General features: G+C 34.7%; 1 protein-coding gene across 1 annotated transcript; it reads right to left on the bottom strand.

The window, feature by feature from the left end:
* Nucleotides 1–8,695: 8,695 nt before the first annotated feature.
* Nucleotides 8,696–13,536, bottom strand: LOC145039493 (integrin-linked protein kinase 1-like). Its single transcript, XM_078987546.1, has 12 exons — nucleotides 12,830–13,536; nucleotides 12,469–12,543; nucleotides 12,284–12,388; nucleotides 12,103–12,188; nucleotides 11,872–11,992; nucleotides 11,675–11,754; nucleotides 11,302–11,364; nucleotides 11,084–11,202; nucleotides 10,912–10,997; nucleotides 9,952–10,076; nucleotides 9,587–9,718; nucleotides 8,696–9,051 (listed from the first exon to the last, which is right to left on the bottom strand). Exons 1-12 carry the CDS (start codon nucleotides 13,244–13,246, stop codon nucleotides 9,045–9,047), a joined length of 1,416 nt encoding a protein of 471 aa, XP_078843672.1. The 5' UTR covers nucleotides 13,247–13,536; the 3' UTR covers nucleotides 8,696–9,044.
* Between the last annotated feature and the right edge of the window lie 7,364 nt (nucleotides 13,537–20,900).

A 20,900-nucleotide genomic window follows, 5' to 3' on the forward strand; every position in this document is an offset into this window, starting at 1 on the left:
TGGGGTTTGAAATATAGCATTTGATAATTACAAAAAATGTATTTCGTTAAAATCATGTCGGTCCATTTTGGGATAATCCTTTAGGACGCTATAAATGTTACGACACAAAAAATAATTAATATTAATGAAGAGTATCTGGTTATTCGATATTTTTAAGAGAGTGAAAAAAAAGTAAGCAAAATATGAGTATATGCACCCATGCATCAAAATTTTGAATAAGATAAACAATATTTGTTTTTTTTTAGCAGTTGAAAACGATTTCTATAGAAAACCATCAACCGCCTCGAGGTATGACGAAACTGACAAGACATTTAGCTTGGCTCTAAACTGCCAAGGAAGTTTGAATCCAAGTTGTTGAAGCAGCTTGGGTTGTCTGGCAACTGTAACGACCCAATTTTTACGTCCGAAAATTTCATTTTTAAGGTATTACTTTAGAAAACATTAATAAATAAAAACATTGTTTGTTCACACCATAACACATTGCAACCATGTTCTAAAAAGCCAAACCGTACATCCCATCAAAATATCAGAGTACAATCCCAGTAAATCTCATAAATGCGGAAACCGAAGAGTGTGTGTATGACGTGCCGCTACCGCGCCGGCTCCTTCCCCTTCGATGCAGAGGTACCTGAAAACAAAACTGTAAACGTAAGCACAAAGCTTAGTGAGTTCCCCCAACGTACCGCATACCATACAAACACATAACATACATACTGCCAGGCTGTTCTGGGGTGCCTGACTACCCGGTACGGCCATTCTGGGGTGCCGACCTACCCATGTCAAGCCATTCTGGGGTGCTGACCTACCCATCGGTCCTAACAACCGATCCTCGGGGACTATTTCACCCCCTACTACTATGATCACATATAACGTATCAAGCCAGCATGCATACATATCATCACATACTGTCAGGCGTATCTGAGGTGTCTGACTACCCTTCGGTCCTAACAACCAAACTCTACTACTATCACATACAATATATCATGCTAGCATATAACATGTCAGGTAATAGCAAACTTAGATGATATCACAAAGACAATCATCTATCATACATCTCCTATTGGTGGGTCGGCATTGTGGCCTTAGACCCACTGCTACTGGAAGGTAACTCACCTCAAAGTAGCTGCTGAACTGATCGGGAACTAACTGGCTGCTGCTGCTCCGGGAGTCCTCCGGCTGCAATTTCCACGACATACTCAATCAAACACTGCTAACTGTCCTTTAGGTAAAATGACCATTTTACCCCTGGATTAGCTCTAAGCCAAAGCTGGAGTCAACTTTCAGTTGACCCGACTCGCCGAGTGGATCACCACTCGCCGAGTCCCTAGCAAACCAATGTCCTGGGTCCCTGGTTCTACTCGTCGAGTCGGGCTATGACTCGACGAGTTCACCTCCTACTGTCATTCAACACCTTCATCCTACTCGCCGAGTTGTATGAACAACTCGTCGAGTTCATCTTCATCCGATGAACACTTTATGCTAAGACTCGCCGAGTCGTATGAACAACTCGCCGAGTCTGTTCTTGATCTATGAAGATTGCCTTGGACTCGCCGAGTCAGGGCATTGACTCGCCGAGTCCTAACATGGGTGAGTCAGCTCCCAACTCACCGAGTCACCCCCTGTGACTCATGGCTCAACTCGACACATGAAGAAGGGACCAAATCGGTGACTCGCGACCAGACTTGCCGAGTCACCTATGCGACTCGCCGAGTCGTCGCCATGCACTCCTTAAATATACCGATTTGCTCGATTCCAGTCCATGCCATTCATAGATCTGGACTTCTAGGATACGAATCACACGTAAAGTTTCCAACTTTACGTGTGGATATTCACCAACATGGATTATAGGGCTCAAAATGTCTCAAAAGGGTAGATCTAGGGCTAACAAGCCTCATGGGGCCAAAAAGCTAACAGATCTGAGCTCCTAGAGCTCGATCTTGCATAGATCCAAAGGCCAAACGCCTTATTACCACATATAATGCACATACAAACTTGGAGAATTGACCAAGAAGGACCCAAATGAAGTTTTAAGCATAGAATCAAGGGGAAAACGGGTTATACCTCAAAGGAAATGTTGAAATGACACAAAGATGGCTGATCTCCTTCTCCTCTTCTTGATCCACTCCTCTTACTCTTCAAAACCTTCAAGAACACACCAAGAACACCTCAAACTCTCAAGGTAACAAGGGAAAACGATGTAGGGGGAGTTCTGGGGGTGAATGGGGACGAGTTGGGGCGGAATGAGAGTTTAAATAGGGTGCAAACCCTTGAAACTTAGGGTTTCATCCTGCAGCGGTGACTCGCCGAGTCCAGGATGTGGACTCGTCGAGTCGCCTACTTAAAACGTGTCCTGAGTCTCGTCTCTACTCGGCGAGTCGGACCCTATGACTCGCCGAGTCCAAGGCTAAATTAGGGCAATGCTCAAATAAAATTCACATACCGGAAACCAAGTGCTACAGCAACGTAAGTTGCCCCGAGCATACCCAAAATCTAAATGTGTCTTCATAATTTACTCGAGAATGATCAAGTTTTTATACTTCATTCAAATTCCAAAGATTAATAGAGGTTTTGGGGCAATTTCCCCTGACACCGCCTATAACATCCTAAAAATACTGTCTAAAATTTTCATTTTTAAATCATTAATAAAACCATAGTAATCCAAATATCATATAAAAACCATGAATCGTGTATCTCAAATTATCATAAAATTTGTCAAAATATATCAGAGTATAAACATCCCAAGCTAAACAAATGGTGTGTGCACTGCAATCATCCTGAGCTCTTCCCCTTGTTACCGGAAGTACCTGAAACCAAACTGAAAACTGTAAGCACGAAGCTTAGTGAGTCTCCCCAAACTACCACATACCATACAAATAATTATGCTACCAGGAGTTACGGGTCCCACCCACACTCGATGAGATATGGGCCCCGCTCACACTCAACTACTATGAGATACGGGCCCCGCCCACACTTAGCTACCATGAGATACGGGCCCCGCCCACACTCAGCTACTATGAGATATGGGCCCCACCCACACTCAGCTACTGAACATACATACAAGTATCATGCAGACAACAAGTATAACTAAATCTATCAATCAATCATATATCCATGTAGACAACAAGTACAACTAAAGCTTGGAGATTGGATTTTGAAGAAAGAAGGTTGTTGCTGGACAGCTTGACCACCCGTCAGTGTTTTGGCCATATCTTATGAACTATAACTCTGATTGATGAGATTCAAAATGTTTTGAAAACAATTTCAGACGACTTTCATGTTTTGAGTAAATGTTGATTCTAAACGAACTCGATGGGTTGACCATCAACTCGATGAGTTGATAAGAAAGTTCGAGATTCTTGATGCTGACTTGCCATACATGGTATTTTAATGACCAACTCGATGAGTTTGGTCACAAACTCGTCGAGTTGGCTCTGTTTTCAGAATTTATATATAGAAAAGCATCTCATTCGAACCTTAATTAATTAGGGAAGCTTTGGATGATTTTTGGAGGCCAGAAGGGTTCTTAGAGCTGTGATTTTCGAGATTTCAACTTAGATATCAATTTGGAAGAAGATCAAAGGCAATAACACATAACCCTTATCTTAATCTTTTGCATGAACCATGTTTCGATCATTAGATTTCGTTCTTAGTTTGTTATTTGTTGTAGATATAAGCTAAGCACTCATAACTTCTGTTTAAGGTAGATGAATTTATGACTATGGTTTGATTTTGTGGTTAGATTAATTTAATTTGGTGAATTTTGTTTAGTTAAGCATGTTAAAGATCCTTATGTGTTGACAACAACTATTTTCTGTTAATTATCAAGTATATTAAGTTGCATGAACATCCTCTTAATTGTTTATCTCATATAATTTATGTGAAAACAAGATTATATGCCTAGTATTATTGACCATGAACCTAGGAATTTAACTAGAAAATAGGTACGTTAATGTGTGAGCTTGTATGACGAACAACCATACAAGAAATTAATTGAATTAGTAATTTAATTAGCTAAATTACATGTCTTACTTAACCCGAATCAATAAACTAGGAAACTTATTAGTTTAATTAACTGATCACTGGTTGAATTAATTTGTTTTCTAAGGATTAGTAATAGTGAACATAAACCTAATCACATTAATCGGTAGCCAATGACAAATTAATCCATTGCACTTGCCATAAAATCAACCATATAAATAAGTGAGTCGAACTTGAACAAAAGTCTCTTTTATTGTTGAATCTAGTTATCTTCTATTCTCTTTAGTTGTTAATTGCCTTTGTTTAAGTGTTATTTGATTGCTTAAGTTTCTAGTCTTGCAAAACTAGAGAAAAACCCCTTTCTATTACTTGTTTTATTTAGATAATATTAACATTTATTTTAATTGGTTACCATTCCCTGTGTTCGATACCCTACTTGCTTGAACTATATTACTAGTCGATAGGTACACTGCCTTTCGTGTGTTTATTTTGTGTCTAAGTTAGTAGGATTAAAACTAGTGTATTTTACACACATCACCTCACCCAAGGCACTCTAGGGTTTTATGTATGTCAAAGGGGGTGGCGACTGACTTAAAATGATCAAAAGGGTGGTATAATGTTGTTTATATAGGGTAGGAACCCCGATATTTGGGTTTTGCTCTGAAGGGAGTACGTCCTGCATATCCCTTAGTACGACTGGAGTACTCACAAACCACCCGCGACCATTTAACCTTCTACGCCCCGAGTTCTTAATGAGTATGCCCATCGTACTCATGGAACCACTAAAACCCTAAACTTAACTTCGCTTTAACTTCTTCGTATTTGGTCTATTTCCAACGAACCTTATATCCACGGAAAGGTGGCGAGAAGCCCTACGCTTCTAACAACACACCCTAGCCTTAACACCTTCCGAACAAAACCTGAAATCCATAATAGACCCGAAATATCAAATTATGATTATACCCTTGACCTCCGAAGACACAATCCAACACTTGGATCACTTAGAACATAACACCCACACCCGAGAAGGCCCAAATTCTTCCTTTCCCAAGGCCCTAGGCCTCATGAACACTGAATATTGGGTTGCAGCCACAAATAAAGAATCAAATCTAAAACCGAGTGTTACAACATCAGGAAATTAAACCATGCAATTCATGATGATCCCTAACCTACCACTAGCATGCAGTTCTATCATAATCATCATTAGCAAATAACAGTATGGATATCTTGGGGTAAACCTTTCTTGCTTTGGCTGATCGTACACATCACATCATTTCTTGGTTACTTTTGAAAACAATTTTGAAAACCATTTGAAAACTTTTGCAATTCCTTAGTTTGGGTTTGAATTCACACGAATGTTCATCTAATTCTCCCAAACCTAGCTCTGATACCAACTTGTAACATCCCAAAAATCAAAATAAAATTTTCATTTTTCCAAAACAACACTAAGACAATACTTGTTTACAAAAACATTGTTTCAAAACTATAATTCATAAATGAGAGTATCCCAAATTTTAATAACATAAAATCCGAAGGATGTGCACGATCACGACTTCGTCTTGCCACGATCATCTGAAGTACCTGAATCAATAAACTAAAACTATAAGCACGAAGCTTGTTGAGTTCCCCTAAAATACCACTACATAAACATATAACAACATGCATACTGGGTCCACAACTAATAGACATGATTATCTCTAAGTCCACAAAATGATTCTGGCTTGCCTTTCGGCCCACAACTCATGTTTGGCTTGCTCTGGAGCCCGTGTCATAAGTCCGTCTTGCCTTACTGACCCACAACTTATGTTTGGCTTGCTTCCAAGCCCACAACATAAGTATGGCTTGTCTTACTGGGCCAACAACTTATGCCTGGCTTACTCCCCGGCTTGTTGGCTTCCACATAGAGAAAGATTGCCTCAACCCAACCATACCATGTTGGCATATACATAACAGATAACATGTATACAACAAACAGATAATCATATAACTAGTCAGTCAGACTAACAAGAAGATCTACAAATCACTACCGCATAGCAACCTCCTATATCCCATAACATAAATCTAACAAACCACTAAAACAAAGCAACATCCTATATATTAGGATATATAACCTAGTAGGTCGGTATTGGTGCCTTCGACCTACGAGTACATTGAGGAAAACTCACTTGAACCACTTCACAGAAGCCCAACCGCTACCTCAGCAACAACACAACCAACATTAGCTTCCTAAAACCAAACCGTGACAACTCCAGTTGAAGCCACGTCGTGGCCAACCTATGGCTACACCTTGGGTATTCAATCCAGTCTCGATCAAAATATGCTACGACGTCGTGGCAGACATGCCACCACACTGTGGCCATGTCCGGACAAAATAGGCGTGATAAGTCCCGCCACCATGTCGTGGTCTTCCTTGGCCACGTCATGGTCTTCATCCTGAAATGCTTTTCTTAAATAAAGTCTTAATCCATAAGGACCAAGGCTAAAATCATCACATCTGATTCCTAATAGCTTCATAATGGATAAAGTTGCATTGGGATTGTCCAAGCCACCAAGATCTAGGCTTTATATCTCAAATGGATCCAAAAATGCATCTTTCTCAACTTTATCCATTAAGTCCAAGTCTCCCACTTTCATATCTGAATCAACAAGGTATCTAGAGGGATAAATTTTCCAACTTTATCTATGATAATTCCAAATCATCTAAAATTTGCTATCACAACATGGTAGACATGCCACCACGCCATGGCTATGTCTGGACAAAATAAGCATGACAAGTCCCACCACTACGCCGTGGTCTTCATTCTGAAAGAATTTTCTTAAATAAAGTATTAATCCATAAGGACCAAGACTAAAATCATCATATATGATCCCTAATAGCTTCATAATGGATAAAGTTTTCAACTTTATCCATTGAGATTGTCCAAGCCACCAAAATCTAGGCTTTATGTCTCAAAAAGGACCCAAAAATGCATCTTTCTCAACTTAATCCATTAAGTCCAAGTCTCCCACTTTCAGATCTGAATCAACAGGGTGTCTAGAAGGATAAAGTTGGATAATGTCACAATCATCCAAGATCTAAACTTTAATACACCAAAATGGCTTAAAGGACCAAGATAACTTTCATAGATAAATGGGAAGGAAAAATATCATAACTTTCCTAGTTCAAGAGGTCCGAGAAGCATTCCAATCTGATCAAAGGATGTTGGAGTCCACTCAACTCCAAGACCACTCATAAAATGAACCAAAAGTGCCAAAAACCCCAAATGACAAGATCTAAAGAACTAGATAGCAAGATTGGAACTTTATACTTACAACAGTCCATAAATTTAGTGTCTTTGATGGATCTAAACTTGAAGCATCATTCCTTGCAACCAAATAAACCTCCTTGATCTTTAAACTTCATCATAATAGCATAAAAAGCATCTAAAAGAGGAGATAGGAGAGGGGAGGGGATCAAATCTTGAAGGTGGAGGCTAGGGTTTCTCCCCAGGGGTCTTAGAGGTGGTGCATGCTAATAAAATGCCTAAAAATATAGAACATTAAGCTTAAATACGTTGAAAACCCTAAAATCATGGACTTAGGCCTGACAAATCACCACATCGTAGTCCCGGCTCACCACTCCGTGGTGACCAACCTCGTGATCCGACTCATCACTCCATGGTGACCACCACCTTGTGGTCCCATCTCACCACTCCATGGCGAATGTTTTCTCCCAAATCCTTTCCAGCTTCAAACAATCATAACTTCTTCATTTCAACTCCGTTTTCAGTGATCTTTATATCAATGGAAATGTATTGGCACGCTCCACATTTCTATCTAGTTAATTTTGGCTTAACACATACCGAACTAAAAATGATAATCCATAAAGGAAGCCCAAGACATCATTTTTCCTACTTTCCCCTTTGACTCCAAAACAGAAAACCAAGGCTTAGATCACATAACCAATATTATTAACATCCAATATGTTCTAAACCCTATTCCCTTGAAGCTCAATGCCTTTACTTGATCCATTTATTGTCCAAAATCCTGAATAAGAAACTTTTCGAAACCGGATATTACATTGACTGTCGAGATAACTTGGGCAGTCAGGCAGTAAGAGCTATCGTTGAGTAAACCTAAAATTTACATGTGTCTTTGTCAAAACAATAGTATGATCATGTTTTGTCACTACATTCCAGGTCTAAAATTCTTTAGAGGCTTTGGCGACCTTTCTTTCGACCCTATGTCGGTTAGAAGGACCACCACTAAATATGTTGCCCCTCAGAACCCACAAAGGATATTGTCTTTTGTCCATGCAATGGGTTGTGGCCCCATTACCCAACATTTCGTCATGCTCACAATCCTGCCTTGTATATAAGTGTACACTTCACAACACCTAACTTGTAATTTGTTATAATTAAAATCCCCATTGAAACTAGTCTTAATTCCAATTACACTAGATGACTTGTGTGACACTAAAATCACCAACATGGTACACATATATGGTATAAATGATATTCCATGTACACATTGTAAAACTATTTGATCTTGTGATAGGTTTCTAGTTCTCAATATTTTTTCTATTTGGTTGGTTGTTGATACAAGTATGTGGTAGTTTTGATTGGTTAGTGTCTAGGTATGAGGTGCTTGTTGCATGGTTTCTCCTTTTTTTTTTTTTTTTTTTTTTTTTTTTTTTTTTTTGATAATGGTTTTAAGATATATTTTGAGATGGAGGCAGTGACTAATTCATAACTTTTTATTTCTTCTAACATGTAACAATTCAACTTCCACACGACTTGTGTCCCATAGAGAAAAGTCATTACCATTACTTGTACTATTATATTACAGATGATATCAACTTTAGATACACAAAAAAAGTTTCACAAAACATAAACAAGAAAACATAAAGCATACTAATTTTCACATTCCACTTTATTTTCCAGCTTCTATAACTCTTCTCAAGATTATATGCTTACGCACCCCCATTAGCATTTTCCCAAGTAAATACATCAAAACACTTGGGAGTCTTTCAACAGCTGAATCACTTCACTTCACTTCATCTTCAATGTTCATACCCTTCATAACTATTATTTCCTGCAAAAAAAATATATATATAAAATTAAAAGTGTATTATTAGTATTTAGTACAAGATGTTGATATTTGGAGAGAATGAGAAAAAGTTTTTATTATATATTATTATGAAGAAAAAAAATGTCTCTAGGGTGATGCTTATTTTCGACTTAATGAGTAATGATGTTTGTATGGAATAATGTTGACCATTTTACCCTTAGATTCTGATTTTTTTTCAAAATATTTATCAATTTTAACGTGAAAAAAGTTGGGAAGAAGAAAAAGAAGGGCAAATAAGTAATTTGGGCAATTTTCATTTTGACTTACTAGGAACACAAAGACTTCATGTGGAAAGACTAAAAGGGCAAGCTTTCCACCATAAGTGATATATTTTCTTTTATTTACAACTTTGCCCTTCTTGCATTTGTTTCAATTAAAAGCATGTGTCCAAACTTATCTTAAGTTACTATAACAATGTGATCAAATATGATGACAATGTTTTTCACAATTCTGTCCGAAAACTCTATACACAGAAGGGTAAAATGGTCATTAAGCATACCATGGGAGCTTAAACGCGTCTTTCCACCATCCATGTTTTGAACAGTTGCCAACAATTTTGTCAAGTCTGATTATTATCTCTGAAAATTTTGGCCTTATAGGCAATTCTGGATACCAACACTCCTCAATCAATCTACAAAAAATAAAAAAAATTAAAATAGTGAGAAGGTTTTTTTATACAATTAAATTATGTATGAATAAAAGTGACCAAATGGGTGATGACTAAATTACCATTTTACCCTTACATTCCAAATAACAAATAACAAATTTCACAATACATGAATCAAGAAGAGTTTGGAGGAAAAAAAGAAGGGCAGAAGGGTAAAATGGTCCAGATCAAGTGTTTAAGAAGAAACAGGGTCTTACTCTTTTAAATCTGGAGGATAATATTTTGATTTAATTTTAAATGGAGGTCTCTTGAGATCTTCACACATCAACTTAACAGCTTCTTCAGGAGGCTTGGGGTGAAATGGTTGGGCACCTTCCATCATCTGATACGATTGTAAACAAAAAAAATAAAATTTTAAGTTTGAGATAGATGCTAATATGCTATATAAGAATATTATTTATACAAAATTTGCAACAAAGTTTTCAGCTTTTTGACCTAAAGATGCAATATTTATCTTGTTTATGTGTTTAACTAGTTGAAGCATCGTTGTATAATTCATGTTCAGTTGCATAAATTGGTAAAAAGGTAAAACATTGTAGCTTAAATTGGCAAACAAAAAAAAGTGAAACATTGTACCTTAAAGTGGTAAAAAGGCGAAAATTGGTAAAAAGGTAAAACATTATAGCTTAAATTGGTAAAAAAAAAAAAGTGAAACATTGTTGCAAAAAGAGATAAAAGAAGTGAAGCATTGTGGCATAAGTTGGTAAAAAATGTAAGATAATCACATAGATTGGTAAAAAATTTAAACATTGATGCATAAAATAGTAAAAGAGTGAAACATTGTTGCATAAATTGGTAAAAAAGATGAAACATGGTAACATAAATTGGTCATCAATAAGTAAAATGATGAAGTCTTATTGCATACATAGATAAAAACTAAAAAGAGAAACATGGTTGCATAGATTTTTAAACAATTAAAGATTGTGGCTTAAAATGGTAAAAAAAAGTGAAACATGGTCGCATAAAGTGGTAAAAAGTGAAACTCTTTTGCAAAAATTGGTAAAAAACCAAACATGCTCACATAGATTGGTAAAATAATTTAAAACATGGCAACACAAAATGGTAAAAAAGTGAAACTTTTTTGCATAAATTGGTAAAAAAAAATTAAAACATGATAAAAAGGTGAAATATTGTCGCATAAATTGGTAAAAAATTACCTCAAATAGAATAATTCCAAAAGAATACACATCTGCACCTCGATCAAATAGTTCATCTTTATAAATCTCTGGTGCAATATACAAATCTACAATACACAAAAGATAAAATTTACACTACTAAAAATTAAAACTTTTTTGAATACCCATTTGGGGACACGTGTCAAAATCTTACTTGTTCTATCAATGGTGACAGGGCGAGATAATCTTGCTTTATCAGGTGAAATTTTGGATAACCGAATTAATCCAAATCCTGCAACTTTCAACTGGCCCCCACTATCCAGCAAAATATTTCTGGCACCTTACCAATATTTTAATTATTAAAAAAATCTCAAGATATGAACTTATATAAGTAAATTTATATAATTATTCAACTTATATTAGTTGCCTTACTTTGGCCTTAAATCACAGTGGATAATTGGATCTGGCTTACATTCATGAAGATAATTCATTCCCCTGTTAATCAAATAACAAGTTATAAGATTTCATAATATTAATATATATATATATTTTTTTGAATATGATTACTATTTACAAATAGTATTATTATAATAAAGTTCCAATTTTTTCTTGTAATAAAGCAATTTAGGACTTTGTGAACATTTTAATATTCTCTCATCTCCTTTTGAGCTATTGTTTCTAAAAGTTTACAATTGGACATGTTATTGATTAATATAATATAATATAATATAATATAATCCCAATTTACCCTTTTTCGCCTAATTAACATAAATTGAACTTAAAAATAAAATAAACAAAATCTTGCCTTGCAATATCAAGAGCAAATCTAAGAGCTTTTGATGGGGACAATTTTCCTTTCTTTTGAAGATAGCTTCTAAGATCACCCTGAAAATTCATCCAAATTCAATCATTTTTATATTATTATCAAATTATCATATCAATATGAATGTTTCGAAATCAGATACTTTGACTTATTTCTTAATTTTGTTCTCTTTGACTTACTCTTGGGTGATATTCTGAAACAATCATCATGGGTATATTTTGGGTTACAGCTCCAACAAATTGAACCACATTAGGATGTCTGACTTTCTCCAACAAAGTCAACTCATGTTTAAAAGCATTTCTGCATTTATAAAAAACCAAAAGGGTACAAAAGTCAAATCACAATGAAGTTATCTTGTTAAAATTATAGAAAAAAAAAGAATGTGTGAATAGTAAATAGTAAATACATACATGCTTTCAGGGTCAGAATAGCTATCCTTGTCTAATATCTTCACTGAAACTTTTGTCCCATTCCATTTAGCAACTTGATATGTTCCCTGTCAAAATGACCAAAATGTCCATATAGTATTATTAATATAATCAAAAGATATAAACTTTGAGACTTTATATGAAGCATAAATCACAATCTTGCCTTTGAAATGCCATCACTTTTGCGAATTTGAAGCTCTAAGGGATTGAGTTCATACTCTGGAACTTCTCTAGGGTTTGCAACAGTCATTGGGGTCTTTCTAGTTTTCTAGCAGAATTTTAATGTATTCATTATATGATCTCAGATTAGAATTTTTCAATATATAAACGAATTTTAATGGAAAATACCGGAACTTTGGCTCCTCTGGCTTTCAATATATTGTAAGTTTCAACGTTTCCATAGTACTTTGCATCAGCGCATGCCTGTGATTATGGAAAGTTCTTGAACAATTAAGGAAATAATCATGAAAAAGATATGGTTTTAGGGTCGAAAGTAGAAGGAACAGACATATCATATGTCTGGAAAGAGAGGAACATGATTTGTCTAACAATTAACCTAAGAGATGTCGAATTTCAAACTTTGACCAAACTAATTGGACAAAATTGATGATCGAAAACAAAATTGGAGAGGGAAACTGGTGATTGTTTTGATCAGATTGTTATTATTTGAAATGATGATATGATTTGAGTGATGAAATCATGGATATACCGTGCTTCCCCACCGATCACGGGCATCAATGTTGGCCTTGCGACTCAACAGAAGCTGAACAACCTCAACATGCCCTTCACAAGCAGCAATATGCAAAGCAGTGCGACCATCGAGATCGATACTATTAACATCAACGCCATCATCGAGCAATTCTTTGACACCCTGAACGTCGTTTTTGCAGGCTAGAAACAACAATTGCATGGTGGAGTCAAGGTTTCCAGGGAGGGTAAAGTCATCATTCGCGGATGTACGTCGAACTGGGTCGAGAGAAGATTGCCGACCCAAGCTGAAACGGGAATTGGTTCGTGGATCGAAAGAGCTTTGACGCTTGAAGCTGAATTTACCGCTGAGTTTCATTGAACCCGTTGAGAATTGACGGGATATCCCGCGTTTCAATTGCTGAGCTGCCCTCTCCATGATATGGGTTTGAATGTTTTATTGTTTCTTCAACGATTTCATATGATTCAACAGAATAATAAAGAGGGAAACGCCATTGAAACAGGTGGGACGAAAAGGGGTGAGCTCGATCGAGAGCTAAAGATGAAGCTCCCGATTGCGAGCAAAGAAGGGAGTAGGAGAGAAGATGGGTGGAATGGAATCCAGAAAAGGGTATTTGATTAAGAAGAAATCCGAGTGAAATGCAATTATTTGGATGAACAAACAAAACACACAAAAGTGTGGAAAAGGAATCGTCGTTGAAAGCCTCTCTGTATTTCTGCCACTCGGTTTATCCGGGAAAGTCGTTGCAGTCTTCCTATTATTTTCAAATTACACCCCTCCACGTTGTCAATGTTGTCACAATCACCTTTTTTTGTTTTGTTTTTGTTTTGTCGTTAATCATAGTCACCTTTACTTTACTTAAAGAAAAGGAATGATGCATGATTGCGTGTGAACTTATAGTGTAACCACTAACCACCACTTAATGTATCCAAAACAAATTTTATATAATCAACTTTAATCTAAAAATTAAAATGATTATTAATTTTGATTAGATTTTGGATCATAGCTTTCAATGAAAATATCAGAATGAATAAAAGAAAAAAGGGTATTTTTTAACAAAATAAAAGAAAGAGATCTTAACATGTGTTTAGTGTTAACCATCTTTTGTGTGACTTGGTGATGAAATGATTTGGGATAAAACATTTCAAAGAAGTCATCATAGTTTCTATTTTCACAAGCTTTAACTTTAGTGTGGTCGCTTGCTTCATTTTGGATAGAAATACAAACAAAATCAGCTAGTTGTTTGAGGAAAAAGTGGATTTTAGAAACCACAATTGATACATTGATAGGAAAAGATTACAACTAAATCAAATTTGAAACTGTATATAAGACCAGTTTTTTCTAAAACATGATAAGAAAAAATTGATTCAATTTAGCCGGTTATATTTTTTATACTGTAAACCGGTTAAATCCGATCTGATTTGGAAGCAAGCAGTTTAAACAGTCCAAAAAAAAAAAAAACAGTTCGGTACAAAACTGATTTTGTTTGCAAAGTATTATATGTGTGTGAGGTTTTTTTTTTTTTAATTTTATCAAACAAATAAATAATAAACATATGTATTCATTCATGTGTTAGACAAAAATAAATAAATAAATAAATAAATAAAAAATAAAATCTTTTATAAAGGTCTCCTTTTAGGCAACAAAGAAAAGTAATAATAATAATAAGAAGAAACAACAGCGGTGAGCTTTTGTTATTCCTTCAGCTTGGCAGTTCAGATTCATTATTGTAAACATTAAAATATATTGACCAAAATGAAAACAAAAATACTATAATAACTGACTATTTCCCCACTAAAAAGAAATTAATAAAATATACTATTTAATACCTATTTGGTCTTGACCAAACCCATAAAAACATGTTACTGCTACGACTTTTTTATTTTATTTCTGCTTACAAGACATTTGATACACTAACATTTAATAATTACGTGTAACTATTCCTTAAATGGGTGTTCCAATCTAATATAATAAATGAAGGTTTTTTTGCCACATGTTCTCTTCTTTTTCATTTCGACACTGACATTTTTTAAAATTTTAAAATTTTTTATTTTCCACTTGTCATTTTAATGGATTTTTCATTTTATTAAATTAAAATTCCAAATTTAATGTGTAATGTAATATATATGTAAAGTATTTATTAGAAAGGGTTTATATATGTAATGTATTTAATACATTAAAGTTTCAATAATTTTAATAATTCAATTTTTTTTTTCATTTTTCTTATAAATTCAACCTTTTCAAATTGTTAAAATTTCATATTTTTTTAATTAAACTCATGTAATACATGGGTCTCGCACCTAGTTATTATACGAATCGATAATCAAAAGCAAGTAATCAAAGAATAGATTATGCCGTTACAAAAAGAGAAAAAAGATAAATGTATAATTTCATTTACTAATTTTCCAAAATAATAAAAAAAAATTAGTAAAATATCTATAATAGTCATTCATTAGAATCTCAAAAAAAATCGTCAACGAGCCAAGAAAAAATTGTTTTTGAGCCTGCGAAATGGACCACAAAAGATTTCTCCATATACAAACAATATTTTTCATATTCTCAAATTTCTACAATTTTTTTGGGTATAAAAAATAGCTTAAAAAACTCAAATTTTACATTAGTAAAACTTTTTTTTTTTTTTTTTTTTTTTTTGGAAATGTAGTTGAAGATTTTTACCATAAAAAGAATTCAAAAAAGTAAAAATAAAAGTCAAGAATTCCATAGTTCAAATCAGCAAAACTTTTTTTTTTTTGTTTGCATCTTAAAACTACAATATAAAACTCTTTTTATTGTGAAAAATGGTTTTTAAAGATTTTAACATAAAAATGTGGTGTTTTGCCCGTAAAATCTTTATTTTCGTACATACTACAATTTTTTTTTTCCAGAAGAAACTCTGTTTAGTGATTTCTCGGTCTATTTATTAACTCTGTAGATGTAATCTACAAAATTCAAAATTATTTTAGACATTTGATTATATTAAACTATTCTTTAAAAACAGTAAATAGAATTAACTTTTTCATCTACAAAAATTTAAAATTTAAAAAGATCATATTAAACACCTATAGTCCCATACCATCATTTAATGTAGAGCAACTTGAGCAAGTATACATGTATAAAAAATACTATAAAATAGAAGCTACCAATTGATCCAACTTTGGGTTCTAAACTAAGCTACCGACATAAATAAATGCCCATACCTCCACCCCTTAATTACGTTCACTATATTATTTATAGTCTACTTGCACACATTTATTGCTTCCAATCCAATCCTCATTGACCAAGTAAACACATAATACTTAAAAACCGATAGTTCACCACGCTACCTCTACACATCCCAATCGTGGGTCCCATGATTAAATATATATTTTCACTTGTGGGTGCCATACAAATAGAGTGATGCCTAGACTTGACTTATGAATTATGATATCTAACTTGTAAGTTGTAAATAACAAAATGGTAAATCGTATTTTCTAGGCTATTCATGTCAAACTTATTTCAAAACCCATTATATGATGATAAATTGCATACCTAGTGTAATACTTTGAGTGTGTTCTGAATCATATGGACAAAGGTGGTGTTTTTTTCTTTGGATTTTTTTTTGAGCTGGTTGGGAGCGGGAAGGTATTTACATGTGCATGTTTTTACGGACTGTTTGTTTTTCAGAAATCTGCAGCCGTCAAAACGTCTATGAGTTCTCTTTTTTAAAAAGACATGAATCAATTTTTGTAAGCAGAAAGACATTTGGAGCAGTCAAAACGTCTATGAGTCCTCTTTTTTAAAAAGACATGAATCAATTTTTGTAGGCAGAAAGACATTTTGAAGCAGACATTTTCTAAACAATTAATAATGATTAAATTCTTTTATATATAATTAAGGATACTTCACTTTTATTTCTTTTTATATTTTTTGAACGACTATATTTTAATTGATTTTTATATATTTTATTATTATTTTATGATCCAAATATAAAATATCATAAAACCAAATCCATTATCTAATGACATATGCACGAATTAAACATCTTTATCCTATAATGTATGTAAGTATCACAAAACCATAATATATTATATGTCAATTTACCGGAAAAATAATTATATTAATTGTGTGCAAATTAAAACCATCTTTTTTTTGAAATTGTTGAATTATTCTTTTAAGATTGTTTTTCAATATAATTATATTAGATTGTTCTTTTTGTTTGTCTAATATATGAAGTTATGCATATGTAAAAAATCATATGATGATTATAATAGACACAAATTAATGTGGTGGTTTTTTTGTAATTATCAAATGTTTTTTTTTTTCCTAAAATTCAATGATATTCATATATTGAAGAAGATGACATCATTTCTACTAGTTATAAAAATAAACATTATCATTGAATGTTTCACACTTTATAATTTTATAAGGAAAGAGGGTTTAAGTAATGGGTTCTTTATTTAATACCAGCAATCAAATGTATTCTTTCGAATTATATGTGTTATTGTGGTTGTCTACTTATATTTCAGTGTTGTAAAACTATAATAATTTAAATTTTAGTGTTGAAAAACCATTTTAAATTAAAAACCCCATTTTATTTATATTCCACTCTACAGTTATTAAAAATATAAACAATATTTTTCTTATAGACTGCAGACGTTTGCTAATTTTTCTCCTGCAGATATGGTATGCAGACTGCATGTGTCTACAGATGTGATTCATAGATTGCATATATTTTTACCCGTTAAAAAACAAACAATACCTACACATTTTAATAATAATAATTGACTTCGTAAATAAAGAAATTAAATATCATTCTATATTTTCTTCCTACTTACATTCCTACCACATATGAAATAATAACATGTGTTATATCTAGATAAGATTAATAATATTTTAATACATTTCTTATCATTTAAAATTAATAGGAAGGAAAATAGGAGGATAATTAATTTCTTTTTATATATAATACATATTTTCACTTATGGATGTTAAAGGATCAACCTAGGTTTAAACATTAAATATCAATTATAGATTTTCACTCAAACTGTTAGGACAAGCATGCGGTTTCTTATTATTCATCAATTTTTCACCTCTCGTCGTTATAACAAGCATATATATATATATATATATATATATATATATATATATATATATATATATATATATATATATATATATAACATTCTATTTAGAATTTAATTAAATAAGATAAAATAAAATAAATAAATGAAACCCCAAGATGTTAATGATATTTTATATTATTTTATTAAAGCCTTAAACACATAATAATTTAGGGATGTTAGATATGGGAGTTAAAATGACATAATTTTTTGGAAATTTTGGGGTTAAGTGTAATTTTCGGAGTCACTTTGTAAATATTTATGAGGACAAGGGCTGCTTGGTAATTATTAGGAGTTAAATTGAAAGGACTTTGGAGTGATGAGGGCTGTTTGGTAACTTTTGGGGTTAAGCTAAAAAAGAATTTGCGGAGGAGGGACTGAACTTGGAAAAAGTGGTTGAAGTTTGGAAAGAAGGCACGGGATAAACCTGGTGCACTCCTCCTTCCCGTTTTTGGACAATACAAACCCTAACCCTAGGGTATACTTCTACAGTTGCCACCACCATGAGAAGCCTCTTAGGCCACTGCTACTAGTCGAGTTCGAACTCCACCCGTCCGTATGCCACTTCATTGTCGAGCGCCGCCATCCACAACCTCGTTGTCGGACGTCGCGGGCAGCCGAAAGAGCACCGTGACCGAAGTCTTTAGCTGTGATCGACAAATTGTAGGTCGTGAGCAACCAGGAAATTTCTGGTAAGCCTAACAATCATTTCTCTTCACTCTATGGTCCCTCTCGCTGTTTGATGTCGTGTACGTCATTGCCGCCACCGGTCTCAACTGTCGTTTCCGCTAACTTCGACGCTGCCAGCCGCCAAGTCGGTGGCTGAGGGCTATTGTTTCGCATCGTGTCTTACGTGTGTGCTGCTAGAATCATAAAGAATGATGGTCGGAGGTGGGGTGAACCACCATGACAGCCAACTATGGTGGCTAGCGGTTTTTCGCCACCCATTGCCGCCACTAGCCACCGTAGGAGGTGGCTGTGTGTGCATACATATTATGTATGTGTTTAATAGTGATTGTTACATCGGTTTTCTTAGTCAAAAGTGAAAAAGATCACCACCACCGCCGTGAGCCGTCGTCGACCACTACTGCTCGAGGTGGCAGTGGGTGGTACTTGACTTAGTAAGACCCTATTCAGCCTAATAGCCTAATCATTGGACTAATTGACTTGTGTTTGGGTGGAAACCCTAATTAGGGTTTAGAAAACCCTAATTTTAGAGATGCTAGTTTTGGATTGTTGGGACCCGCGTTGAAGTCGTTAATTAAATTTCTAAATAATATGTAATAATGCCCCTATAATTATCTTAACGCAATATTGAAACTAATGAGTTAAGTCCTTATATTAATGGGTTAATTAAGAACACCTAACCCTAATCGTCATTTCATGTGAGAAACCCTAATTTTGGTTGGGCCTTGTGTTGGGCCTTTTTGTTGGGCTTTGGTGATTGGGCTATTGATGGGCCATCCAAGAACAAGTATATAGACTAGAATACCAATTTGGAAAATTAGGCCATAGATGGGCCGTAATTGGGCCTTGATGGTTATGTGATATTAGACCATCGGAATGCTAAGTGTGTGGATTGGAATAAATGGTTGGGCCATAAGGTAAGACCATGTAGAAGTTTGGGCCCAATTTGGAAAATTGGGCCATATGTTAGGCCTTGGTTGTTTATTTGGATTTTGGGCCTCCAGAGTGTGAATTTGGACCTTGGTATTGAACCAAGCTAAGATAGGGGTAAAATGGTTATTTTACCCAAAATGTGGATTTATGGTTATGCATTGAAACCCAAATGATTAACTGGGTTTGGTTTTGATGTTGACAGTTCGAGAATCTTTCATCCAACAACTAGAGATTTATACGCGGGACTTCAACAGTGCAAGGTGAGTTTCCTCCTGGTTTGTACGGGTCGAAGGCACTAATGCCGACCCCATGTGGTCTATATGTTCTTGATAGGAACATGGAGTATGGGTGGGGCCCGTATCTCATTATTACCTGAGTATAGATATCAGTCAAATTGTTGGATTTCTATACTTGTTGTTTGTGTGATACTTGTATGTATTGTTAGGAATGTTAGTATGGGTGAGGCCCTTATCTCATCATTAGCTGAGTGTGGGCGGGACCCATATCTCATAGCATTATTTGAGTATGTATATAGGATTGATTAATAGATTTGGCTATACTTGTTGTCTTTGTGTATGTATGTTTAGTAGTTGAGTGTGGGCGGGGCCCATATCTCGTAGTTAGCCGAGTATGGGCGGGGCCCGTATCTCGTAGTCAGCGGAGTGTGGGCGGGGCCCATATCTCCTAGTAGCATGATTATGTGCATGGTATGTGATAGTTTGGGGAGACTTACTAAGCTCCGTGCTTATAATATTCAGTTTTGCTTTCAGGTACTTCCGGTAGCAAGGGGAAGAGCTCAGGATGATTGCAGGGCACACACCATTTGTTTAGTCTGGGATGTTTATACTCTGATATATATATTTGACAGATGTTTATGATATTTTGAGATACACGACTTATGATTTTTATACAATGTTTGATACTATGGTTTTCTTAATGATTTAAATGAAAATTTTGGACTGTATTTTTGGGATGTTTCAATATATATATATATATATATATATATATATATATATATATATATATATATATATATATATATATATATATATATATATATATATTGAAACAGCCGAGACCTCATCCCGGGCTCATCTTGATGCCCCCTACCTGCTTTCCAAAAGCAGCCGAGACCTCCCTGGTCCCAACTTACCAACTAAATAACTGATTCACCGGATTTCCATTTGGTTACTGAGACAGATAGTCTTACACAGTCGCACCACGTAACTTTCGAACGAAGCCTTCATTTGACAAGCATTGCCCTAGCCAACTTGTCGCTATGGCTCCAACAACCTTCTGATCCAACCGACCATAACCAACTGACAACCCTAACGCCATCAAATCCAATGCTA

Source organism: Lactuca saligna, chromosome 1 (assembly GCF_052625555.1).
Source record: "Lactuca saligna cultivar CGN05327 chromosome 1, ASM5262555v1, whole genome shotgun sequence".
Taxonomy (NCBI): Eukaryota; Viridiplantae; Streptophyta; class Magnoliopsida; order Asterales; family Asteraceae; genus Lactuca; species Lactuca saligna.

Excerpts from the sequence above, each read along its gene's own strand:
- LOC145039493 (XM_078987546.1), bottom strand. The coding sequence starts at position 13,246 with ATGGAGAGGGCAGCTCAGCAATTGAAACGCGGGATATCCCGTCAATTC. Across the intron at positions 12,544-12,829 it reads GTGATCGGTGGGGAAGCACG|GCATGCGCTGATGCAAAGTA; the intron begins GTATATCCATGA and ends CCATAATCACAG. Across the intron at positions 12,189-12,283 it reads AAAGTGATGGCATTTCAAAG|GGAACATATCAAGTTGCTAA; the intron begins GCAAGATTGTGA and ends TCATTTTGACAG.